General features: G+C 42.9%; 1 protein-coding gene across 5 annotated transcripts in view; it reads right to left on the bottom strand.

The window, feature by feature from the left end:
- Window positions 1–27,341, bottom strand: part of KMT2A (lysine methyltransferase 2A) — a 73,848-nt gene extending 46,507 nt beyond the window's left edge. For 2 of the 5 annotated variants that reach the window (XM_067751186.1, XM_067751187.1), the window contains exons 1-3: window positions 26,845–27,341; window positions 24,648–24,746; window positions 1,312–1,381 (exon numbers count right to left, since the gene is read on the bottom strand). In XM_067751186.1, the coding sequence (XP_067607287.1) occupies window positions 1,312–1,381; window positions 24,648–24,746; window positions 26,845–27,315 (640 nt within the window). In that variant the 5' untranslated portion in view covers window positions 27,316–27,341. The remainder of the gene's footprint in view (window positions 1–1,311; window positions 1,382–24,647; window positions 24,747–26,844) is intronic. The other 3 variants (XM_067751188.1, XM_067751190.1, XM_067751191.1) reach the window with 2 other exon arrangements.
- Window positions 27,342–27,854: the final 513 nt, after the last annotated feature.

The following is a 27,854-nucleotide window of genomic DNA, read 5'->3' as shown; positions in this document are numbered from 1 at the left end:
ACCCAGAAGTACATCACAAGATTCCTTACAATCTTGGTAGACTTGAAGCTGGCTACTCATAGGTCTTTATTAATTCTGAAAACCTCTTCTATCCATCTTTTAAAAAAAGCTCTTGGTGGACAGGGAGAAAAAGCAGAATAGAGAAGAGTCCTGCTCTGCTAACTTCCATAATCCACAACACATTCAAAGAACTCACAAATCAGTCAGAAGTAAACTGCTCATCATGTCTTTTCTGGGCCTCATTTTATTATCTATAAATGAAGGGTTAGACCAGACAATCTCTAACATCACCTGATACGAAGTTTTAAGATTTCATCACATCTTAAAGAGAATATTGCTACTGTCTAAATGGCACAGATACTGGAATACTACTGGCTAAGTCCTCTCAACTAGAATGGCAATACCACCACCACTTGGGAAAGGAAAAATTGTCAACTTATGTGTTTGAGTTAGATTACTATATAATATATGATGACTCAAATGAAATGCAAATGCTAACAAACATCACAAACTATGTCAAGGACCAAAAGCACAGCTAACAACATCATATTTAACTAGACTGTCTATGCACATAAAATCAAAGACAACCATACAAGAAGTCAGAATGGCAGCGCAGATGGGGAATGTTTTTTTCATCAAAAGATCTATAGCCCTCTCCTATACAGAACAATTCTGCAAGCCATTAAATGTTATTTCCACTGAGGATCATCTTGCAGGAAACTGCTGTTAAGTCTAGAATTTCAAGACATTCTAGATATATTCTTATTGAGAACAATGACAAATATTGCTAATAAATGGAAATACCCATGTCGTTTTTATTTTCTTTATTTTAACAGTTTTTCAAGGATCAGATAAAATAGTTTCATACAGTGCCAACATTTTGTTTTTAGTTCTTTGACAACAGTAGACCAAATTTCATCTGTAAAAAACAATGGCCAAATTATTTCCAAAGTCATATTTACTGCCACACAGTTCAAAATGTGTAAATGTCAGGATGCTGCTCTCAGTAGGTAACCTTCAATTTGCCTACCAGGTTTTGCAAGCATTCCATGGAAATCCAGCCCCCATGCCTCTGGTGGTTCCCATAGAGAAGCATTATCAAGGATAAACCAAAAGCGGCCTGACAGAGAGAGGTCCCTTAAAGAGGTCTAGCTCATAAGCCATTTCCTACTTAGTGTGAGGGAAAGGGAAGGAGGCACCCAAAAAACCCCAGTATTTAAGACCACCCTTTACATGCAAAGAAGGCAAGGGGAAGTCACCAGTCTCTTAACAAACAAAACGTAAAGATGCCATGCATTTAACTGGCCATACCTGAAGGAGACCTTGTGGGACTTCGTACTCTGACTTCTTCATCTGAGCCAAAACCTAAGAACTGCTCATCCTATAACAAAGGAAAATTATTTTAAAATCAGGAAAAAAACAACAAAAAAAACATGAATCTGAACATATCCCAGAGAAATGCCCAGAGGAGACACAAATGAATTTGGAAAATTTAGCCTCTATGTATTACTCATCATCATTCATATGGATATTATTATAAAATAACTTAATACTGAAATAAATGGACCCAGCCATATGGCTTCATTACAGACAATAGGAGCTGTGTAGTAACTGAACAATGCATTGATAAGTCACCTTTGGTGCACAGTACATAGGGGACAGTCCTAAATTTCAAACTATAGATACAGCCCAAAACAATTAAAGAATGACTTTAATTCAAGTAAGCAAATCAGTACAATGGCAGAAATATACAGCCCCAATAAAACAAATACCTTTTCAACAGGTAGTTAAGTCTACAGACACATAAGGAATAATCTACAATATCATAATCTCTTGTCTACTAAATATTAATAGAGACTGAAATTGCCATTATCGTCAGTTCCTTAACTCAGGAATTGACATTTAGATGTGATTTCTATACATTTGAGATCCAGAGATTCTCAACATGCATTTTATGGCATCATTTTTAAATGCCCTGTGATAAGAGACTTAATGGTGGGCAGCAGCATTTGTGAAAGGGATGATGAATTGACTACACCAATTCAAGAATGCATCCAAGAATAACTGAAGGAACCATCTTATTTTCAGTCATACTGAGAAAAGGCAAAAACTTCTCTTTACCTCTAACTTTTAACCTGCCTTTTGAGAAAATACTAAGGATTTAAACGATTTTGAACAAATTGTCAAGAAATATGGTCTATTTAAACAACCTGATTAATAGAAATTCACCGATTCAGAAGCTAAGAGTTTTCTACAAAGAGATAAGAATTTCAGATGCCAGAAACAAAATCCACATAAAATAAGAACAAAATAAGGAATTATAGACAGATTTTCTTGTACCTCCAATTTATACTGATAATCCCCAAACTAAGTTCCAACAGTTAAAGCCCCCCAATTGTAGAGGGGGCCACTTCATCCTCTCGTTTGTCGGCACGCGCCACCACTGAAGAGAGGGAAGGGCTTGTCTGAGGTCTCAATTCTTTTATTTATTGGAGCGTTTTAAGGAATAAATGAAATAATTTATGTAAGTTATGTAATTTATGTAAAGTCATTCATAAAACTATAATGTGGTATCCATATTGTAGTTATTATTGATGTGGTTTTAGAAGCTGAAGTTCTGAAGGGCCAAATGACTTGCCCAAGATCATACAGTTATTTGCAAATAACTTCCTACCATAATGGCTACAATCTAAAACTATAAATAAATATGTAAAGGAATCCAGTAAGTCACCTACAGTACAAAATACCCTATTCTTTCAGCTACTATTAAAGTAACATGACACCCATTTTCAAATCCTTAAAGTTTCTGATTTAATTCATTCTTTCCCTGCATTATCCTTATGGAACAACTGCTAATCTATGCATTTCACAAAGACATTTGAGGATTTCCTAACGCTTGCCAGGGGACTACATTGCTAAATGCATAAGTTCTATGCTCCAAGTGTTGCAATGAGAGAGTTCTAGCAACTATACATACAATAGCCAACAGGTAAAGTAACCAACAGCTGAAGTAATGAAAAATGTTTAATCTTTAAAAGAAACATAAGAGATCCACATTGCTATGTTTATTATCAGCAACCTTAGTGAGTCACTTTTCTATATTTCTAACTTTCACAATATGTAGCTGTACAACCCTAATTCAGTGTGCTCCAAAAGAGTACTACTGAGCTGTCAAGCAGTAATTTAACTAACTCTGCCAATGTTTAAAGTTTCCAAGTACTTTCCAAAATGACAGAAGGCATTAACTCTTTCTTCGTGGTCTTGTAGTTGGAATAAGAAGAGAATGACTTGACTTCCACCCAAGAGCTTTCTTTTCACTTCAAATATAGACTGACTTCTTGAAGCATGCTTAAAAAAATAAGCACCCATTGTTTAAACAATCCAGACAGTTTAGCCAAAAACAAAAGCCATCATTGTTATGTTAAAGAGTTCTGGTCAGCTAACTCTGAACTTCCAATTCCACGTAAAAGTCCCCCAAAATCTAAGGAAAACCAAGCTGAGAAAGCACTGGGGGAAAAATGCTGCAAGAAGGCGCTACAAATGAAGTCCTTTTTGTCTCTCCTGTCGCTCTCATCACCCCCTTTAAACACACGGGGTTCCTGGAAGATGCAGTAAACAAGGTAACAGTGCTTAGCTTCCCAGGGATTTAGGCTTGCCTAGAAATCAAAAGACTAAGTCAAAATGTCTACCAAAAAAGGTAAGAAGAGAAGCTGCAATTAAATCCATGTTTGGCACTATGGCATCATAAGCCTGGACACTCGTGAAGAGAGGAAACAGAAGACCCCACGCTACACAGGATGAAGTATTCCTGGAAACTGGGCCCAAACAGCCATCCATACTTTTCCTTTCACTCTGGCTTCCTCTGATGAGCACAGCACTCCAAGACAAACTATAGGCAAGAGGCAACAAACCTATTCCTTCTGGATAATGATGTCACTAGATCGTCAAGATTTTACCCTTTTCTTACCTCCAAAGATAGAAAAATATCCTTGCCGAGTTGAGCACCATAAAATACTGTTGGACCATATTTCGCTTCCGGAGATTAGGAATGCAATGAAGCTAATGTTGTTTCCCAAGTGAAAGCTAATTCTAAAATAATACATGTATGGAATTTCTTTATTATCCCTACCCCTACCTCTAGGGGTTATTTGAGAACTTCCAAACATACGTTTACTAGCAAATTCTACGTTACCCATAAATATCTTAACATTTGATTTTTATTTTAATGGCAGAATTTTAATCCTTTAGTGGCTATTATATTTGTGATGAAGCAACAGGAATATGTTTTCCACAAGTGAATCTAAGTGAACCCAAAGTATTACAGACAATGATGTTTACAGATAAAATGTAATGACGAAGGTATTTTAGAAAAATACATGAAGTTCTGTATTTCAAGGAATTATGTACTGCTAGGACAACTCTGCAAACAAAACACTATTTCTTTTACTTGTCCATTCATTCAAAAACCATTTATATGCTATCTGTTCCCAATGCAAAGGTAAGTAGTAAGACATGATCCTGCTCCCAAGAAGTAGCTAAAGCAGACAGGCAGGTGCACAATCTCAGCCTTCCTTTAGAAAGCCAAAATCCCTTAAAAAGTCGGTGAAGGATAAATTACTACGTAATTCATATTCTGGAATAAAAAACTGGCTTGAATCTTGGAATAGTTCATTCTTCCACTTGTATTTGTATTAGGTTCATGGAGAAATAGTCAACAAATCTCAAAATTCTTCCAAAGGATGGCAATGTCTATCTCCATGACTCAGTATTGTACTAGGCACCACTCCAGCATTAGAAATCTGAGAGAGTTTAAGTAATCGAGACCTAAATCATCTGCAGTGATTAGATGCGACACAGTTCCTAGTAATACCAGTGATCTGATAAACTTGCAACTGAGAAAGTCAATGCCTTTTCCTTCCTACCCCCAACTAAAATAGATTTTAGCTCCTCCCGTAAGTTCTTCCCAATTTAGTCAGAGCAGAAACCATTCACCTGGAGTTCTTCACCTCCCAATCTAATGTGGAGGTTCCAAAGCTATTTTGAAAACTCTTCTATTAAACAAGCTTGGCCACACCTGGCCTTTGATGAATAAGGCCTAGGATAACCTCTCATAACCTTCTTTCTTTTCTAGCAAGAGACTCAGCACTTCAGAGCACTGAATTAGATGGTAAGTACCTTAGCATTCTTCTGTCTCCAAAATGGTTAGTCTTTAGAGTTAAAAAAAAAAATCAAATTTCTTCACCTACAGAGGTTTATTGATGAATCAACTGAAAATAACATCAAAAACCATAGACAGTATCAAAAGCACCCGATACGTAATTGTTTGAAATTCTTTGTTTTGAAGGCTTATAATTTTTGGTATCATCATATATGGTTCCATCATATGAGGAGGCCACAGAACTAAGAAAATTACTAAGAACAACTAAAGAAGACGAAGAAACGTCAAGGAGGCATATTGTGCATCTCAGTAGCTCTAGTTAAAGAAGAGTAACACTTCTCCTTTGGGAATTTATTCCAGTTAGCTACACTGCTGCTGGCACATTTCTCTGAGTGTCTATCGCTACAAGCTCTAAAATAACAAGGGCTTGGGAATTCCCTGGTGGTTCAGTGGTTAGGACTCTGTGCTTTCAATACTAAGGGCCTGCATTCGATCTCTGGTTGGGGAACTAAGATCCCACAAGCTGGGCAGTGTGGCCAAAAAGATAAATAAATTTAAAAAATAAAATACCAAGGTCTTAGCGCTGCATTTTAAAGACATACATAATCACCAGTACTTAATTAGCATAATGGATAAAGAATGTGTTTACAAGTCTGTCTCCTTCTCTAGAGCACTCACTCTTTAAAGACAGGGAAAGTTTACTTATTCATTGTTGTATTTTAGTATCTGGCACAAATTTAGAGTAATAAATGTTTGTAAAATGAAAATAAAGGAAATGCAGTACGCTGTTTAAAAAACATTACGTGGTAATAGCACAGTAGCATAAAATACTGGTGCACTCAAAAGAATTAGACAATAAGATTCTTCTTTTAAGAATTCATAGGGAGGGGTCTTCCCTGGTGGCACAGTGGTTAAGAATCCACCTGCCAGTGCAGGGGACATGGATTTGAGCCCCGGTCCAGGAAGATCCCATGTGCTACGGAGCAACTAAGCCTGTGCACCACAACTACTGAGCCCACGTGCCACAACTACTGAAGCCAGCACGCCTAGAACCCGTGCTCCGCAACAAGAGAAGCCTGGCAATGAGAAGCCCACACACTGCAACCAAGAGTAGCCTCTGCTCGCAGCAACTAGAGAAAGCCCTGGCACAGCAACGAAGACCCAACACAGCCAAAAATAAATTAATTAATTAATTTTAAAAAAACCACAAAAACTAATGGAATGCAGTGTGTTTCCTGCTATGCCAGAGGAATACACATGCCAGAGAAATGAATATGGAAGCACAGCAGAAAGGTGACTAACCCAGTCAAGGAGAAAGAGTCAGGAAAGCCACTGCAGAAAGGGTGAAAGCCTACTCAAACTTCTAAAGGATGGTAAATTAGGGTTGAAGGGAGATATTTCAGGCAGAAAGAATAACACATACAAAGGCACAGAGATACAAAAGACCATGGCATGGAGTGAAATTACAGACAGTTCAGTAGGGCTGAGGCCCTAGCTGATGTGGGAAAGGAGCATAAGATATTGAGGAGGAAAAAAGGCAGAGGCAGATCATGAAAGGCCTTAAATGCCTTTCTGAGTTTGAAGTTTATCTTCAAGGAAGTGTGGGCCTCATCCTGAGGGCTACAGCTCATCAGTAACACTTTCGGGCAGGAGAGAAGCATGATTAGATTTATATTTTCAAAAGATCACTATGACAGCAGTGGGGAAGTAGAGACTGCCTTTAAAACCAGAGGCAGTAAGAACAGCTATAAAATGACTGCAGTGGCAATGGGGATTAAGGAAAAGGGCAGATTCCATAGACAGTTAGGAGGCAAAATGAACAAGGTTTCAATATAAAGGGTTCAGGGGATGGAAAGAATCAGTAAAGACTTGCAGGTGTTGGGCTTAGGTTGATTAGGTTTATGGTGATATATTTATAAGACTGGGAAAAAAGAAAGAAGAGAGGTTTCTAGGAGCAGGAGGGAAATCAGTTTAGAAGCATGAATTTGAAATGTCTGTCCAAGTTGTAAGATATAATGATCTGGAGAAAGCGCATCTGATTCAATGAATTTATGAATGCTGAAACTGTGTATATAAACAGTCACCCAGGGAGAGAATACAGAGAGAAAAAGAGGATACACGGCAGATCCCCAGGGAATACCCACACTTCACGTACAGGGGAAAGGGACGCTAAGGGGGGAGATAGAGATGGAATGGCCAAGGAGACAGATCATGTATCTAAGTACAGAACAGTCAAGGGAAGAATACGCATCAAGAGATGGCCAAGTTGGGGAGGGATACAAAAGGATTTTGTACAGAGGATACCAAAACTGGGAGGTCACCTATGACCTTACCAAGGTCAACTTCAAGGCAGTGTTAGAGGCAGGAGGAACCAAAGCGCAGTGGGTCAAGGTGTGATTAAAAAGTGACAAAAATGGAAGTCAGTATAGACCACTCTTTCGGAAAAACTCAATTACATGGGAAAGGACACGATGGGCACAACGTAAGGAAAGATGTGCCTGGAGGGATTACTTATTTGTTTGTTTGTTTGTTTATTGGCCGCACCGCACAGCACGTGGGATCTTAGTTTCCCCCCACTGTGGAGTCTTAACCACTGGACAGCCAGGGAAGTCCAGGACTACTTTTTTTTTTTTTTTTGCGGTACGCGGGCCTCTCACTGTTGTGGCTTCTCCCATTGCGGAGCACAGGCTCCGGACGCGCAGGCTCAGCGGCCGTGGCTCACGGGCCCAGCCGCTCCGCGGCATGTGGGATCCTCCCGGACCGGGGCACGAACCCGTGTACCCTGCATCGGCAGGCGGACTCTCAACCACTGCGCCACCAGGGAAGCCCCAGGACTACTTTTTGAGTTGAATGTGTTTACATGCTGAAAGAGAACACAGCAGCCAGGAAGAGACTGAAAATTCTCAACAGCAAATCGCTAATAAATGGGAAAGGGATGGGGAGGAGGGGTTGGCACTGAAAGAGAATGAAGACAAAGTGCAACGGAAGGGAGCTCTCTATCAGAAAAGGGGCTAAGCGTGCATTTAGTTGCAGACAAGTTGATAGGCAGGAGTTAAGCTTAGAGAGTTTGCTGAAATCACAGGCAAAACTCTGTTTATATGGGCATCTGCCAGACGAGAGACACAGATTTCTTCAGATTCTCAAAGAAAAAAAGCAGCTCACAACCTACAAAAGTTTTTTAGACCGTAGCTCTAAAGGAAATAAATCATGGACAATGGCTGATTAAGAATAAATGGGAGGGCTTCCCTGGTGGCGCGGTGGTTAAGAATCCGCCTGCCAGTGCGGGGGACACAGGTTCGAGCCCTGGTCTGGGAAGATCCCACATGCCGCGGAGCAACTAAGCCCGTGCGCCACAACTACTGAGCCTGTGCTCTAGAGCCCGCGAGCCAAAACTACTGAGCCCACATGCCACAACTACTGAAGCCCGCGTGCCTAGAGCCCATGCTCCGCAACTAGAGAAGCCACCGCACTGCAACAAAGAGTAGCCCCGCTCACCGCAACTAGAGAAAACCCGCGTGCAGCAACGAAGACCGAACGCAGCCAAAATAAATAATTTATTTATTTTTTAAAAAAGAATTAAAAAAATAAATAAATAAATGGGAGGGAGGGACTTCCCTGGTGGTCCAGCGGTTAAGACTCCACGCTCCCAGTGTAGGGGGCCCAAGTTTGATCCCTGGTCAGGGAATTAGATCCCGCATGCCACAACTAAAGATCCCCCCAGAGATTCCGCATGCTGCAACAAAGATCCCCAGTGCCACAATTAAGACCCGGTGCAGCCAAATCAATCAATCAATCAATCGATCAATATTTTTTTAAAAAAAGAATAAATGGGAGGGGGTAATGGGGAGAAGTGGGAAACCAGATGCAAAAATTGATAAAAATTGATTTGGTTGGAAAGGGGTAGCCACAGCAGGGCCAAGATCAAAGACAAAGTATCAGAACCTTGTTAATTCTAGGATGGTATGGTCAAAGCTCATCCAATACGCAGCAGGAGCTACCTTTGGGTCTCGAATGTAGACAAGGCATAACTCTGAAGTTTGAAGTTTATTCTAGATACATACATATGAAATTAGAGTAGGAAAGAGACTGAATAACTGGAGAGCAGATAGCAGCCTACAGCCAAAATTCAAATGGGACTGGCATTCAATCACTCCAGCAAGTATTTACTGAGTGTTGCCAGGCACTGTTTTAGACTACACAGGTGAAGAACTGACAGAATTCCTGCCCCATGAGAAAATAACCATGTAACAAATAAAGAACGCAATGAGGGCGTGAAGGATTGATGGGGGTTACCTGTGAGGGCTGTTTTCACTAGGGTGGTCAGAAAAGGCTTCTGACCTTGGCAAACTGTGGGCCACAGGCCAAATCTGGACTGCCACCTGGTTTGTTCAGTCCATGAACTAAGAATGGTTTTTAACATTTTTAAATGGTTAAAAAAATCCAAAGAAGAATATTTTATGCACATGAAAGTTATAAGAAATTCAAATTTCAGTGTGCATAAATAAAGTTTTATTGGCACACAGCCCCATGTGTCATCATTTCTGTATTGTCTATGGCTGCTCCTGGACCACAACAGCAGGGGGGAGTCGTTGCGACAGAGACCATCTGGCCCTTTGCAGAAAAAAAGTGGCTGAACCCAGATTTAGACCTAAATGATGAGAAAAAGACAGACATATAAAGATCTAGGTGGCACAGTATTCTAGCTAGATAGTAAGTACAAAGGCCCAGAGACAGCAACGAGCATGGCATGTATGACAGACCAAAAGGCCAGTGTGGCCGTGCAGCAGAATGAGTGAGATGAGAAGAGGTGGTGCTGGAAGAAGCAGACCTGACCAGAGGCCAGATCATGTACGGCTTTGCCAGACAGGGTAAGAAATCTGGATTTATCCAAGCAGTGGGGAGAATGGAGATGCGGGAGAGATACCAACATGTTTAAAGTGAGGGAATGGTAAGATCTGACTGATTTACACATGGAATCTACAGTTGCTCTGTGAAGAACAAACTTCACTGAGGTAAGAACACAAGCAGGGAGATAAGGGAATAGTCCAACCAAAAGATTATAATGGGCAAGTGTGGGGTTTTGGTAGGAGAATTAATAAGAGGAAGTTGGATTTAAGGTATTCTGGAGGTAGTACAGACAGAATTTGCTGATGGGTTATTTGGAATGTGAATATAGAGAGAAATCAAGGATAACTCTCAAATTTTAGGCCTGAGCTATTGGGTAAAGGGCAGAGTCATTCTGAAACAAGGAGAAAGGAGAAAATCAAGACTTTCTGGACATGGGAAGTGTAAGATACCTACTAAATATCCAAGTGCTTCAATGCATATCTGTTTCCTTGTCTGGGAATAGCAGTGGCTACCTCAGCAGGTGGGCAAGATTAGGTGAGATGATACATGAGAAGCACTGAGAATACTGCCTGACCCACAACACTCGATAAACACTCAACATGCTTATTATTATTACGCAAATGGAACGTCAAATAGGCAGCTGGAAATACAAGCCTGGGACTCAAAGAAGTAGTCAAGGTTTAGAGACAAAGATTTAGGAGTCCTCAGCATACAGATGAGGCCTGGATGAGGTCACCAAGGACAAGTGCACAGATAGAGAAGGTGGCCAAAGGCAGACTCTTAGGTGACGCCAGCATTCAGGGGAGTTAAGCAGAGGAAGGAAGCCATACAGAATACTGAAAATTAATAACCAATGAGTTAAGAAAAAAGCAGATGAGTGTAGTGTTACAGAATCCAAGAAAAGAGTGTTTCAAGAAGGGAGTGGTCACCTGGTTCAAATGCTGCCCAAAGGTTGAACAGGAGGAGGACTGAGAATTATCTATTCAATCTGGCAAGAGAGAGGCCCTTGAGGATTTTGATAAGAGCAATTTCCTAGAGTCATGGGGATAAAAGCCCAATTGCAGGGGTTGAGGAGTGGCTGAGCGGTGAGAAAGTGGCACCTGCAATTACATACTGCACTTTCAAGGAGTTCTGTTGTGAAAGGGAGCAGAAAATTGGGTAGTAGCTGGGGGAGGACCTGGGGTCAAGGGTTTTTTAAAACAAGGATTATATTAAGACAGTTTTATATGTTGATGAGAGAGAAACTGGTGATGCAGGAGAGAGGGGGAATAACTGCAGGAATGACCCTGAGTAGATGAGAGGGGATGGAATCCAGAGTACAAGTGGAGAGTGGCACTTCTTCAGTTGTAGAAGGCAGTAAAGGATGTGCTAGTGCTTAAGTTCCCTTTTAACAGGAAGGGGAAAGCTATTAAATACCCTGGGAGTGGGCTTCCCTGGTGGCGCAGTGCTTGAGAGTCCGCCTGCCAATGCAGGGGACGCGGGTTCGTGCCCCGGTCCGGGAAGATTCCACATGCCGCGGAGCGGCTGGGCCCGTGAGCCATGGCCGCTGAGCCTGCGCATCCAGAGCCTGTGCTCCGCAACGGGAGAGGCCACAACCGTGAGAGGCCCGCGTACCGCAAAAAAAAAAAAAAAAATACCCTGGGCGTACTTTAAATATCTTGATTCATATCTTGATTCACATATTACACCTGGTATAACTGACTCTCAAGAATCAGTAAATCAGTAAATGAAGACTACTATTTGAATTGCTCCCAAGAACAGTTCTGTTAATATTAGTTTTGAGAGCTTTCTTTGGCCTTCAAATTACCAACTTCCAAAGTATCTTGCAAGGTATTATAATTTTAGTATTTATATTCATGCTATATTTTAAGCCGAGCTCAGTAAAGAGAAATCAGACAGTAAGTTCCATGAGGGAAGGGGGGAAGGGACCTGTTCAATGCTAATGCCCCAATACTTGGTCATCTGCCTGGTACATAAAAGATGTTCTTTGAAAAACAGATTAGATTTCCAGTCACCGTTTCTTACTCTGTAGAGTGCTATGTTTATGAATGCCATTTAGGAGGAAGATGAGCCTCTTTGCAAGCAGTTTTTCACCATTTGTAAAAGAAAAAAAGATAGTGACACCTGTAAATCATTTCCAAAAAGTGAATTTAACAATGGTGTTTTTGAATTTATAAGAAGGGAAAAGAATAAAATACTCAAGCATAGTCAATTACACAGATATCAGGAGACAAACTTCTTAAGCCAAGATGGTTTCTGAAATCCAAGCAGTCTAGAAATGTACACAGTTACTGAACTGACATCATAGTCTCTTGTCAACAGAATGGCAGGGACAGGGCCAAGGCCAGATTCTCTCTGGCTACTGGTGCCTCAAAGAGAACTGTGGCTGTTTGAATGCAAAACAGATAGGAAGAGATTTACACTGTTTTAAATATGACCTCTGCCTGATACTGAGAAATGTTAACCCCCAAAGCCACCTAGGATTAAAGAGTGCAAAGACAGTAACACAATGTTCTTCAATAACAATAGTTGGTAAAATTTTCACCCACACAAGAATGAAATTGTTTTCAAATATTTAATTCAATTCTACCTAGCAACTCTCACCTAAGAAATACAAATGATACCCACTTTGTAATTAAAGAAAGAAGTAGTTCCTCATCCTCACTCCATTATCAACAAGAGCAAGAAGCAAAGATGCTCAAAACAGCTAAACAAATGAGACAGGTGAACTCCACCCATCCTGCTCCGGAAAAAGCGGTCGACAAAAAGAAGCTCATTGTCTTTAAAAAAAAAAAAAAAAAAGGCAAAATGAATGCACTACATCAGATAGTAAGCTATACAGATTCTTGGCAATGCCCCAAATCACTTCACACGACCTTAAAAAACAAACAAACAAACAAAAATCAGGACTTCCAAACTCCTAGGTTCCAAGTCTGAACTGGTTTATCTACTTGCTGAAGCAAAAGAAATAAGCCCACTTATATACTGTAGAAATTAAATTAATCAGCACAATGACAGGGTTTATTCGTCTCTGTTTAACAGGAAAGTACCACAAAATGACCAGATCCACTTGAATAGGCTGGAAAAATTAAACAAACACCAACACTGTTTTCAGAGATGGTTCTTTTTATTACAAGAGGTTTTGGTCCTCCATATGCCAACTTTCAGCAGTTAACTTCATTTTGAGCTATATGTTCATTCAACTACAAGTTTCTATTATAAAATTTGTAGTTCTTTCTTCCAGCTTGTTCTGATCTTGCTGCAAAAGTCAGGTTGCATCTTTCCTTCTGGGCTGTCGAATGATCAACAGCAACTAAAGTAACATTGAGAAATTCACAACTTTCTTTCCTCTAAAGGTAAAAAGAGTTATCTCTCCAAAAAGCCAGTTTTCTGAAGGAGCAAAGTGAAGTTACATGACAAAAGTAAATAATCCCTTTGGCAAAACAACAAAGCTACTAAGTCAGCCAACACCATTTTGACCTAACATTTTTGAGGAATTAATGTACAATATATGAGTTGGGAAGTTGTGTTCTTACTAACATAAAAAACCAACTGACTCTTCTGACTACTACATCATATTTGGAAGTTTCATCACCACATTCTGAGAAGCACACATTAGGTGGCATTAACTTACTTAAAAAAAAAAGTCCCTGGTATTTTATTAGTCAACACTGGAATCTCTCAAGTAGAATAAAGAATCAGGAGAGGGCTTCTCTGGTGGCGCGGTGGTTGGGAGTCTGCCTGCCGATGCGGGGGACGTGGGTTCGTGCACCAGTCCGGGGGGATGCCGCGTGCCGCGGAGCGGCTGGGCCCGTGGACCGTGGCCGCTGGGCCTGCGTGTCCGGAGCCTGCGCCCCACAACGGGGGAGGCTGCGGCGGTGGGAGGCCCGCGTACCGAAAAAAAAAAAAAAGAATCATGAGAATTATTCTTTGCCGTTTTATAATCTTTTGTTTTCTGAATTTCTACTTGTATGAGGAGCAATTGAAAGTTACGGGAAAAGGGGCTTCCCTGGTGGCGCAGTGGTTAAGAATCCACCTGCCAGGGCTTCCCTGGTGGCGCAGTGGTTAAGTATCCGCCTGCCAAAGCAGGGGACACGGGTTCGATCCCTGGTCCAGGAAGATCCCACATGCCGTGGAGCAACTAAGCCCATGTGCCACAACTACTGAGCCTGTGCTCTAGAGCCCGTGAGCCACAACTACTGAGCCTGCATGCTGCAACTACTGAAACCCGCGCTCCTAGAGCCCGTACTCCACAACAAGAGAAGCCAACGCAATGAGAAGCCCGCGCACTGCAATGAACAGTAGCCCCCACTCAGCCCCTGCTCGCCACAACTAGAGAAAGCCTGCGTGCAGCAACAAAGACCCTACTCAGCCAATAAATAAATAAATAAATAAATAAATTTATTATTTTTTTTTTTTAAAAAAAGAATCCAACTGCCAATGCAGGGGACACGGGTTCGAGCCCTGGCCCAGGAAGATCCCACATGCCGCGGAGCAACTAAGCCTGTGCACCACAACTACTGAGCCTGCGAGCCACAACTACTGAAGCCCAGGCGCCTAGAGCCTGTGCTCTGCAACAAGAGAAGCCACTGCAAGGAGAAGCCCGCTGCACCGCAATGAAGAGTAGCCCGGCTCACTGCAAGTAGAGAAAGCCCGCGCACAGCAACAAAGACCCAATGCAGCCAAAAATAAATAAAGAAAATAAATAAAAATTTAAAAAAAAAAAGTTACGGGAAAAGTATGCCTCCCTTATATTTCCAATTCCCAGTTTCTCAAATGACACCAATTTTACAATTAGGGAATCAAGCTGCCCTTCACTTTGCCACCACTTGCAGAATCCCTGCAACAATCCAGCTTCACCTTTGAACTCCAGTCATTTTATGAGATGATCTGGTTAACAGTAGACAGCATTTACTATACGAAACTTAGAAAATATTCATTATATTTTTAATATTTAAAGCCAAATAACCTTAAATAAGCCTAGTATCCATTTATCTACAAGAAGGAAATTATACACAATTCCAGTACTAAATTCCGAAGTCCTAAAGCTTCAATAACCCACTCAAGGTTTTGCGACTAAGAGCTAGTAGGAAAATGAGCTGGTGTTAATATCAGCTCTGCCCAGACTTTTGGTAATCTATATGAATAATCCCAATTCACAGTTTTCATTCTGACTGTACCGGAAATGCTTTTCGCAACCCAACATATCTAAAAAGGTTTCATTCTAAGTAATGTAAGCCCTCCTCATGGCCTCAAAAGCCAAGGGTCAGAGGCCTTTATAATCCTCATTCACATGAAGCCAACTTATTAGACTGGAAAGGATTTACAAAGCACTTGTTATAATGCATCCACAAGCAGTGATACCCTTAACAAGTGATATTCTGAAGCACAGCTCTTTAGACTACAACTGAAAATGGACATAAAAGCTACAAATATTTATTTGTTTCCTATATTGAGACCACATCTACTACTTTCCCTGGTTTCTCTTGATGTTTAAGGTTTCCCTCTTAGCTCCCTCTTAGCTCATTTTCTAAGTTTTTATTCTCCTATAAAACCACTATAAAATCATTTCACACACAAAAAAATCATTTCATAAAGACATTTCTTTGGAGCTTACTACTGAAAGTTAATTATTGCCATAAACTGACAATTCAAATACTTCTTAGGGAGCCAGTGAGACCCTAGGACCCCTTGGGGAATATTAAAAAGTATAAAACATGATCCATGCCCTCTAGGATCTAAACAGAAATATACTTATTGATTCAGAGAATGAGAAGGTAGCTTGAGAAGTCATTTTACACATACATAGGCAGGACTCCTGTCCTTTAAAATTCACCTCCAGAGAAGATCATAAAATTATTTCGGTAATCTTTTCGCCATCACTATAATGAAAACCATCATTAGCAACAAGTTCCTTACACAACTACCCTTTGCTTCAATTTAAACCTATTTTTCTCTTATTTTAGCATCAGTAGAGCTGGAAAACAGCTGGTTATCATTCCTAATAATGGATCCATTCATGTTTTTTGAAGAGTTATTAAGTTGCCTCTTAACTTTTCATTCTCCCAACCTTTCCTCATAGGTCTGACTTCCAATCATATAATCATCTTTTGAGTCTCCTCAGAAACCTCTCCAAGGTACCCTCATCCCCTCTAAGTTGAGGAACCTAGAAGTGGAAACAACACTCAAGTAAGTGGGTGATCAGTGCCAGCATTATCTATATAAAAGATGATGCCGGGCTTCCCTGGTGGCGCGGTGGTTGAGAGTCTGCCTGCTGATGCAGGGGACACGGGTTCGTGCCCCGGTCCGGGAAGATCCCACATGCCGCGGAGCGGCTGGGCCCGTGAGCCGGCCGCTGAGCCTGTGCATCCGGAGCCTGTGCTCTGCAACGGGAGAGGCCACAACAGTGAGAGGCCCGCGTACCGCAAAAAAAAAAGATGATGCCATCCCATCAGGATTCCTCAACACTTTTTTTTTTTTAACATCTTTATTAGAGTATAATTGCTTTACAATGGTGTGTTAGTTTCTGCTTTATAACACTCAACATCACTTTTAAAGCCCTAATCGGTACTTTTACAAAAATGTCCTTTGATGGCTCTTAAGACTTTCCTCTGCGGTACTTAAGTTAGCTTACTATTTTTCAAAATTACTCAAAATTATCCTGCTAATAGTCTTCAACAACATAATAGCTTATGCAATATGTCCTTGCAAAGTGTTCCTAGAAGTTGTATGTATACCAAATTTTCAGTTCAACAAACATTCACTGATCACCTTCTATATGAAAAGTCACCACTGTAAACAATATAAAACACAAATGATGACTCAGAAATGGTCTGTGTCTTAAGGAAATCATAATCTATTGGGGGAAAGACAGACACAATCAAAAGTATTTACAACACAAAGTATTCTGGAGTAAATTCTTTAAGGGTAGGTAAAGTACAGTAAGAAAACAGGAAAGAAGTTGAATTTCAGCTAGTAGTGGTATCTCGAAAGCTTCACGGAAGAGTTGGGATCTGGGGATCTGAACTGAGCCATGAAAGATGAATAAGTCAGAGGCAGGTCAAGATGGGAAACATTTTAAGGCAAAGGAAAGGCATTAGCAAAGGTGTAAAGGCAGGTACACACAGACTGTGGAGAACATCTAATAGACTGGTAGTTCAATATGGTTGAAGCACTTTAAGTGAAAATGTGTGTTCAGGAGATAATGTTCAAAATGTAGAAATGTAGGCCAGCTAGATTATAAAGGGCTGGGAATTCTAAATCTTATTTTACATTCAGTGAGTAGTCAAAGGGTTTTAGGAATAAAGTGACAGAATCAGATCTGTATTTAAGAAAACCACTGGCACCACTATACAGTGAAAAGGAAGGCAGTGAGACCGGTTAGGAGCTTATGGTTTTAATCCATGCAAAGGTAATGGAAATTTAAAGTAGGATGGTAAAAACAGAAAAACAGGGACACATTAAAGAAACAATACAATAGTATCACAGACAAGCCTCAGAAATTTATTGGATGGGCTGAGAAGAGAAAGGGACTGAAGGTACCACAGTGCAGAGAGCGTGAACAAGCCTTCGAATAGTTACAGATTTGGATTTGAATTCTAGCTCTGCCACTTACTAGCCATATGACTTAAGGAAACCTATTTAACGTGTCTGTATTTCGGTTTCTTCATCTGTAAAAGGCAGTGTATTAAGTATTTCAGCAAACCTTTTTTTTTTTTTTTTTTTTGCAGTACGCGGGCCTCTCACTGCCGCGGCCTCTCCCGCCGCGGAGCACAGGCCCCGGACGCGCAGGCTCAACGGCCATGGCTCACGGGCCCAGCCGCTCCGCGGCATGCGGGATCCTTCCGGACCGGGGCCCGAACCCGCGTCCCCTGCATCGGCAGGCGGACTCCCAACCACTGCGCCACCAGGGAAGCCCAAACCCTTTTTTTTTTTTAAGTGAGATAAAAGAGAACTATATTTTTCCTCCTTAAGCATATTATCCTCTACTAGGTGAAGTTTAACTTGTTTTTGACTATTCTGCTCGTGGTTATTTTTATTTCTCAAGTTAAGTTCCAACCTACAACTTAGCATTTCTTCTGTAATTAAATTGTTAGCTGCATTGATCTCCACAGACCAACACTTACTCTCCACTCGCCCTAAGCTAAAACTTGAGAACAAATGTCAAATAGCTACCAAGTATAGACTAATGAATCTGAACTTGGGGGCCAAGAAGCCTGAAGAACCTCCGAGTTGTTTTAGGAAATCACCAAGTACTCATACTCAAAAAGATAAGGAACACTAGTTACAGGGACCAAGGGTAGCAACCCCAATATAGCTGTCTTGGCTTGACAGTTATGCAACTCATGAAGGCACTGCCTTCCTTGGTTACCTACCTGCCTATTTACTGTCCTGTTCTTTTTATTCCCTTTTATGCCTTATCGCTAATAACATTCTAGTTGGATACCAACGGTACCCACTGTTACCAAGATGTGTGACTGGCTTCAGTTTGGTTCCACCTAGCTTACTGATGAACTTGACACCCATACCAAAATCAAGAACATTCTAAAGTCAAGATTATAGCACTCGAATAGGTATATATGTGTACACATATATATGTATACCTCCAAGTAAAAAAAACCTGTTACCTCGGTGGGGGAAAAAAAAAAAAAAGATTAAGCACTCCTGTCCTTACAATCTGAGTCCTACTGAGTCCTAATAATAATTAGGGATCCCTCTGTACCAGGCAAAGTGCTAAGTACTTTGCATGCATAATTTCAATTAAGCCTCACAATAATCTTATGAAGCACAATTACCACTGATTTACAAATGAAGAAACTGAAGCACAGAGAGGTTAAGAAAGTTTTTCAAGGTCATTCAGCTAATAAATAGTGGAGCCAAGATTTGAACCCAGGCAGTCTGAACCCAGAGCCCATGGTCTTAATAAACTCTTAATTACTGTGCTGTACTATCTCACACTATTACAGATTACATAATGAGATTCTGTCCTTCCTTTGTAAAGGTATTTACATATGCACAAATAAAAAATCCTTGCTGGAGAGATTACAAAAGGATTTCCTCATTAACTAAGCTTAAAGAGATGTTATCCACATGGTTTTACTGCTTATAATTAAAGGCAATAATAATCTAGGGACAATGTTGTATGCTTGTGTTTGATCTAAAAATCAGTCAATACTCATGGATGGACAGAAGTTGAATACAAGCACGTGTAAATATTTATTCCTTTAGGTGTAGATATTTATTACAGATACGTGTGATTAACTACTCCCCAGTTTTTAGAACTGAGATAGTACAAAGGAGAGCTTAGTGAAAAAAAATTTCTCCAAAAACACTCCTCACAAGTAATGTTACTCCCCTAATTCAAGACAGAAAGCCACAATTACTTTGATGCTGTAAAATGAGAATGAAACAATGATGCTTCAGCAAAGCGTGGACCATAAGGGTTGGATCTCTCTAAAACAATTCGAATGTTAGAAAGCTTCATAGCTCTCAATGATGAGAGACATCAAAACATCTACACCCAAACATTCCAACCAAACCCAAAACACAGAAATGCAAGAAAACAGATAAAATATATGGAAAAAACTCCAACTCCAGAAATAAATGGCAGTTGAATAGCTCCTACCCACTGGTGCCCCACAAGGCACTGCTGAAGCGATAATTAAAGGTAAAACAGCTGGGGAAATCCCTTTAGTCTATTTGTCCAACAGAAAAACAACTACTCATTTCAAAGAAAGGGGAATTTTCATACACTGCACAGAAAACTGCCAACTAACTCTTACATTTATATCTTTGTTTCCTTAAAACTAAAACTCATTAGAATAGTTGCATTCAAAATCTAAAAAGTTAAACCAAGTTTGAACTCTAAGAAGTTTCATACGAATCCTACAAGGGGATTTATATCATCCAAAACAACTGCAAGTCACACAGCAGCATTCTTCTTTCAAATGTCTTAGTCTTTAAAAGCAAACGCCTAGCAGCACCTCCAGCCTCCTGGTTGGCTTCCCCTGGTGTGTAACCTGACAAGGTACAAAGCTCATTGAAATATTTAACAGTGGTGGTATGGATTTCTTTGGATAGATCAAGAAAAGCAGCTCATCCTTTTTAAAAACATAAAGAACCATTTTATGGGATGCCATTCCCTCAGTCCAAGTGTCTCTGTATTTCCTCAGGGCTTTCTCAGAGAAGTTATTGAGGGGGAAAATGAAAAGGCTAACAAAAGGACCCCTTTTCTCTCCCTATTCCCAACATAATCCACCTCAGCCACAGGGCCAGTTGCATCCACACTGTCATAAATGCCAGCAATTAGAGAATTAGGCCATAAAACCACCCACTCAGGTATAAGAGCGCAGGCCTCCAGCTTTATTTCATGCATGCCATAAACTTCCTTCTTTCAGGCCTTCTTCACAACCAAGGAAATGACAACAACAACAACAAAAAAGTAGCCCTTTGTCCGCCTCATACTGATGTGATCAATGAAATCATCTGGGTCCAGGTGAAGGACTCAAGATTCCTTCTTCTTAATAAAGACTGCATTTCCTCTAGCATGGCACATATAGATCCGCTAAAGGACATGCTGTATTTTGAGCACTAACATAACGCGAACTAAAGTGAAGCTACATTTTCCAGAAAAATTACTTTCCCTGCTTCTGAAACTGCTCTAGAAACCTAGCCAATTCTTGATCTTCTCAGGAAATACTGGAGGCTACAAGAGTTTTCTTAATTAACTCAATAATTTCTAGATCCTCCTGCAGTCTTTTCTAATCAAAAAAGTTAATTCAAATATCAAAGTTAACTCTATGCTTTAAAATCTGATACAATTTAGGAACAATCAGTAATTTCATTTGATTGATTGTCTTCGCAACCACAAAACCCCGAAGTCTGTGATTTACTCCATAAGCTTTTATTTATCAAGCTTTAAATCAATCTAGATAAGACCCAAACAAACACTTTTTAATAGTAAACTCTTTAGCTTCCTTCTTCCTACTAGTGCCTATAGGGTTAAGAATCTGACTAAAATGTAGGTACCTCATGTCAGACTCATTAGTAATTTAACTTTTCTTAATTCCTGAAAATAACGTATGCAAACAAAAGAAGGTCCCATCCCAGCAATCCTAGAATAAATTCCTCCCAAAGTAGTGATAGTCACAAAGCTTCCCCCTTTCTCATAGGTCTATGCCACTGGGCTCTCCACCTTGGCAGAGGAAGAATGGAAAGAGACAAGATATTCACAAGAGGCCGGACTGAAGGCCTTCAGTTAAGTGCTAGAAGGAAGCTGAAGTTCTGTGCCAACACTAGTGGAATGTGGGCAGGCACAAAGAGATCTTAATTAGGAGACCTACAATTAAAACAGTGAGTCTCCAAAGGAGAGAGAGGCACTGCAGTCTGTTATGCCTCAGAGCAAGCGAAACAAGTGTTGGCCACCCCCCCCAGCCACAGGGCAAGGAAGGCAACGGGTATTAAGCCTGCACAGCTGCTCTATGGAAGGCCAGCTCCCAGGTGAGCAGAGATGGGAGGGGAGTCAAGATGGGAGTATTTTCTCTTCTCAACTTCCAATCAAAAGATCAATCACTATTTTGTGAACGATGATTTCCTACAAGAGCATGTGCCTTAAGATAATTAGATGGAAGGTAAAGATGGGGACAAGTGATATGCCTTTCAGCGAAAGATGAAGAAAAGTTCTAAAGACTGCACTTGTGATGATCAGTACAAACTAAACTACGTTTTAGAGCGTATTAACAACTACTCCCTGCAATGTAGGTACCATCACTTTGGATTTGTAAATACATTAGTGTATTGGATTTTTTTCATTTAAAAGCTCACACATCTAAAGGAATATACCACCTAGACTGAAAATAACTTCCCTTTTGGAGAGTCAGGAATCTACAATATTGAAAACATGAAAACAAATTTAGCCAAACAAGACGGCCTCTCAACACCAGATAATGAGTTATACTTAAAATTTTATCTTCACTTTTCTTATAAATGAAATTGGTCAACTTCAGCAAAGAACTTTTTCCATAAAATCCTTACATTTTTTTCCATACAATGAAAACTATCCCACCAAGTTCAAATTTCTCTTCCCAATAATAATGGCAGTTTAATGGCAAATGTACACTCTGACATTAAAAATTACCAAACAGGGCTTCCCTGGTGGCACAGTGGTTGAGAATCCGCCTGCCAATGCAGGAGACGCGGGTTCCATCCCTGGTCCGGGAAGATCCCACATGCCGTGGAGCAACTAAGCCTGTGCGCCACAACGACCGAGCCTGCGCTCTAGAGCCCACAAGCCACAACTACTGAGCTCGTGTGCTACAACTACTGAAGCCCGCGCACCTAAAGCCCGTGCTCCGTGAGAAGAGAAGGAAGCCACCACAATGAGAAGACTGCGCACCGCAACGAAGAGTAGCCCCCGTTCGCCACAACTAGAGAAAGCCCACGCACAGCAACAAAGACCCAATGCAGCCAAAAAAGAAAAAAAAAAATTACCAAACAAGCTCACTGACTCTGACTTTTTAAATAAATTCAGAATAAGAAGTTCTGACCTGAGCAAATAATTAATATAACAGAGAGGAATCAGAATACTGGAGCAGAAAAGATTCCTGCGCTGACATTTTAGCCCAACCTTTTCATTTTACTGATCGGAAATTTCAAGTTAAAAGTGAAACTGTCCAGACTGGTGAGTGACAGAGACGAGTGCGAGGAGAGCCCATGTCCATCGACTTTCACGCGGAGGGGCTTCTTCTAGTCTACTTGTGTTCTCTGCTTCACTTTCCTTCTGCCCAGCTCAGGATTAGCTGTGAAGGTAATGAAGGAGCAACTCCCACTCTTGGCACATATGCCCAACGAACATCCAAAAAAAAAAAAAATCACAGACACTCTCCCACTCCAGGACCACCATCTTTTCTAAGACCAACCCAAGAGCCCACCTTAGTCCACCCGAACTAAACTGCCATTTCAAATACAGACAAATACATACCAATGTTGTGATTCGGTTTCCATTTATATCTAATCAAAGTTCGCCATGTTATGATCAGGGTGGAAATTCTGCTTTTAACATTTTGTGAGGTGGTAGGAATGGTAACTGGATTATGAAAGTAATAAAGATTACTTGCTGATAAATAGACCACTTCTGGGGTTCACATTAAAACAGCCCAAATTCTAGTCAACAGAGAGGATGCTGTACTGTGTTTAATTAGATGGCAAAGTAGAGTCACATATATACCACCTGAAACAATCCTCAGAAAAGTGGGACCCTGACACCATGCAGGGGAAAGGGAAGGCGGAAAAGCAGACCTCCGTGATTTCTCACAGTGCTCAATCAAATAAAACTCTAATTCTACTTCATAATTGTCACACAGAAAGCCCAAATAGGAGTTCAGCAACATCTATATATTTTTTAAAATAATCCCATTCTGACAAACCTTGGTCATGAAGAACTCTTACATGTAGTTATTACTCAGAGAGATATCAATCCCGAGGGAAGTTCAGAACCTATGACAGTAAAGGACAAATCTTCTACAGCTAAAGGAGTTTAAACAGGGAACTGATATGGAAGTTCTGTCACCTTTCAACCACCTTAGCTTAGTATTCAATAAGTATTAACTTACGTTTTGTTATGAAGTTATAGTCATTATTCACTGAAAGCGAACCAGAATTTAAAGAGGCTAGAATCCTTTTGGATCACAAACCATGTCTTCATGAATCCACACAAGCCTTGATACAGATCTGTGAGCAACTTCTAAGAAACAATCTTTAGAACTCTATGTCAGCCCGTGGGAACCCTAAACCTCCTTGTTGGAACTTTATCATTGATTTGTAAGACTCTGTAACAAAATGCTTGGTTTCCACCTTGAAAACAACCAGGTCAAAGGATATAATCACATGGTTTAGTACTAAGCCATACCATGGGTTAGCACTCATGAATGCATACCATTAACCCATCCTAGATTAACTCAAACTACCACCTAAAAGGCTTACCAATGGAACAACAGCTCATTCAAGCCTAATTCAGAAAAAATACTGAAGTTTAATGTAAGGAGTCAACCACTTTCCTCATGATGAAGTAGCAACTACTGTTCAGGCAAAAGTTTTAAAGAAAAAAGGTATTAATATGATCTTATTTGAAATTACTGCATTTCCTTGACAGGCTTTACACTACATACTACTGCTAAGCAAAATAATGCCAGTGGATAAGAAAATGTTAGCACCTGATTAAAACTTTAAAGGTGATTTGTCAAAGACCAACAGATAAAATATTCTGGTGCCCAGACATTAGGTCCCTGAATCCAGGTGGCTCTCTTTCTAACCAGTCTCTTGAAAAGCTATGATTGGAAGCTGTCAGCATAAAACTTTGCTTTTGAATATGTGATAACAACATTTGGAATGTGAACATTTGGTCCTTCAGTATAAAATAAATAAGCATGCTAAACAAGAAGAAAATGCTTCTCAGGATCCCCTTAAAAATAGACTAACTTCTCCTAATAGAGACTTTCTTATTATACTCAAATATACATGGGGCTAATATTCTACATATAACCAGGCAAGTCTCAATTTTGAAAACAAGCAGGTAAATGAAATGTCAGTAAGTCTATTTTTTTTTTTTGCTGCTGTATCTTTTAAAAAAGCAAAATCAACTCACATTTAAGCACCAACTCCATGCAAGTAACCTGAACGGTTCAGTCTTTTTGTCATGTATGAGGCCTTTGGTTCTCCAACTACATGGGATCTGTGTTGTTAGCTTAAAAAATACAGAATTGGCCTTTCAAAAAAAAAATAATAATCTACAGCAACCAATAAATAGTCTCAAACAACCCTGCTGACTGCAGCTGCCTTCTGAAGGCTGGGAAAAGGAGGTGGAGAGAGAGCAGAGAGAGGCAGGGAAAAGGGACGCTGCAGCTAGCTACATCGCAAGGAACACGCCCCCATCATGTCCTCCTTGCTCTGTCAGAAGGCGGGTTGTTGTCAGTCTCCTGATCAGGATGCCTTAGAAACGATTTAAAAAAGGAGGCAGGAAGACTAACAACTAAAAAATGCCAGCTCCTTGAAAGGAGGGGCCAGGGTCCCTGGGATCTCCTCCCTCCCCTTCTGCCCAGGATCTTTCTGTAGATCTAAAGGGGTGCGGGGCACAATAGGGGACGAGGGGTTTGCCCAGGATATTTTGTGTGCACCAACGGCAGAGCACGCAGGAAACGGCTGGTTGTTATCTTTCCCTTTCTGTTTCAATCAAGAGCACTCCAAAGCAGCAACCCCCTACCCGCCTCCGCTTCAGCCCCTAGCAGCTGCTCTTCCTCCTAGCATCCCCCATCCCATTCTCCCCCTTCCCCTACGATTCAAACTCCCCCTTCTGCATCCAATGTAAAACAAATGCGCAACGCCACTGGCTGAACCTGAACTCAACTTCCCTTCCCAGGGCAACTTTCCTTTTGGCTGAAGGGAGCTGAATAATGCCTATCAAAGCATCCCCATTCTCGCCCCAGTACTAAATGGAGAAGGGGCAAAGCTGGAGATCCTTCATCCACCTTGGGTCCCCCTCAAACAAATCAGAGAGAGAATGCTAACTCCTTCTAAGGAATAACTTTGCTTCATAACCTCTTCATAACCCTCTTTCTCTCAACCAGAAGCAGCCACCACCACCGCACTACAGTAAAACTGTCCCTTATCTACTCTCCTCACCCCAACCCTGCTTCCTCCACCCCTTCCAAGCCCCAGGATTGGCCTAGGAAAAGGTGGATCAATAATGAAATGACGGAGAAAAGGAGAAGGGCGGGAGGGAGCTAGGTTTGAAGACTGCGTGCTCTCAGGCGCAGTGGGTGGGGTAGGAGAGCAGCTGCTTCCCCTGGGAGGATGCTGCCCAAGTACCCCACAAACACCGCCCCTCACGGGGGCCCCCTTCCCCAGAGCTGGAGGGAAAACCTGCCTCCTCTCCAGGGGGAATGGTGGAAAGCTGCTCTTCTCTGAGCCTAGGGAACAGTGGACAATTTTCCCCTCGAAGATGCCACTAATCCTTCATTCTAAAGGAGGGAAAGGGTGGAGTGAAGGTAGAGTAATCCCCTGCTACCAATAGGCTAGAAACTGCAGCTCTGTAAAATGGGGGAAACAGACTGCTGTAGGAGGAGATCGCCGTTATCTTCAGAGGGAAAGAAGGCGAAGGGAGGCAAGGTGGAGAGGAAAGTAGCTTTTTCCTGGTGGGGAAGGGCGGGATGAGGGGAGAACCTCTCCGCTGGGGGTAGGGGGGGTGCGGGTGGAGGTGAAGGAAGGGGGAGTGGCTGGTAGTGTAGGGACCTGGCCCGGGGACGGAGCGAGGGTTCATCAGGTTTTCGAAAGCAAGGTGCTAGAAGGGACATCGGTCCCCAAGGGTGGGAAAAGAACGTGGCTTTGGATGAGGCCATCCCCCGAGAGATGCCCAAGAGGAAAACTGCCCCAGGAGTAAAACATCTGCCCAGAGAGGGAGGCGAGGATGTGGCGGGATCAAGTCTCTAGGAGGGAGGGAGGGAGGAATCTCGCTCGGATGAGGTAATCTGTGAAAGGGAGGAGGGGTTCAGTCCCGGGATGGGAAACCCGGGCGAGGGGTCTGTGCCAGAGGATGTGGGGAAGGGTCAGGGGAAGGAGGGTGGGGGGTCAAACGCCCTCGGCCAGATGGGTCCGAACCCCGGGGTGGGGACGCCTGGGGGTCTGCACCCCTGGATGGGGGTCCCGAGATGGGAGGGCCATCTGCCCCGGGTCAGGGACCCCAGGATGGTCCCCGAATTGGGATGCTCCACAATCCCGGATGGGGGAGGGGAGGGGGCTCCGCAGAGGGTCGAGACCCCGGACCTGGGGGTTCCTCGCCCCCTTACCTCTCCGCTGCCGCCTCCCCCGCCGCTCTCCCCAAACACGGCCCGGAACCGGCGCAGGTTGGTGCCGATGGCGGCCGAGACCTGCAGCGCCGCGTCGAAGCCCGGGCCCACCCGGAGCAGGGCCGGCCCAGAGGAGGCTGAGGACGATGACGAAGACGAAGACGAGGCGGACGACGAGGAGGCTGCTGAGGCGGCGGCCGCTCCCCCTGGAACACCAACCCCGCCGCTTCCCGCCGCCGCCGCCGCCGCCGCCGCCGCCGCGGCCGCCGCCGCCGCCGCCGCCGCGGCCGCCACAGCCGGGGGGGAGGGGGGCGCCCCGGGGCCGCCGCCGCCGACCAGGGGCCCGGGGGGAAGCAGCAGGGCCGGGACGCGTTGCCGCGGGGCGCCCCCTAGGCCCCGGCGCCCCCCGCCGCCGCCGCCCCCGGTGGTCCCGGGTCGGGCGGGGAAGCGCCACCGACAGCTGTGCGCCATGTTCGCCCCGTGAAGTGAAGCAGCGAGAGGGAGAGGCGACAACACAGGGGGGCGGGGAGGCGGAGGGGGGGGCCGCGGGCCCCGGAACCTGCCTGGCCCGCTCGGCGCCGCCCGGCCGCCTGCACCCCGTGGCCGCTATGCCGAGGGCCGGGCCGCGCCAGCCGGCCCAGCAAGCTGTATAGCGGGCTCGGGCCCGCGCTGCCGACGCCAGGCCGCTGCTACGCCATCCCGAGGCCCGGGCCGCAGCCTGCCGCCCGCCCGCTCGCCCCGCAACCTGGATAACTGCGTGCCCCGCCCTCCGGGAGCGGCATTACTCGGGAAAAGGAGGGGGGAAGGAAGCCCAGGAGCCCGACGCGGAGCGCGGGTTCCGGGGAGAGGGGGAGGGGCGAGGACTACGGAAAGGATGGAGGCGGAGGGAGGCCGGCCGCCTGCAGCCTCTAGAGCCGAGAGGCCGATTACACACGTTCCCGGGATGCGCTGGGAATCGAACCGCCCGGGAGAGCAGCTTCCAGTCTAACGCGGCTGCCGGGCCGGGGACG

This window comes from Pseudorca crassidens, chromosome 9 (genome assembly GCF_039906515.1).
Source record: "Pseudorca crassidens isolate mPseCra1 chromosome 9, mPseCra1.hap1, whole genome shotgun sequence".
NCBI classification, from domain to species: domain Eukaryota; kingdom Metazoa; phylum Chordata; class Mammalia; order Artiodactyla; family Delphinidae; genus Pseudorca; species Pseudorca crassidens.
Note: the sequence above shows the minus strand (reverse complement) of the source record. Positions and strands in the feature narration are given on the sequence as shown.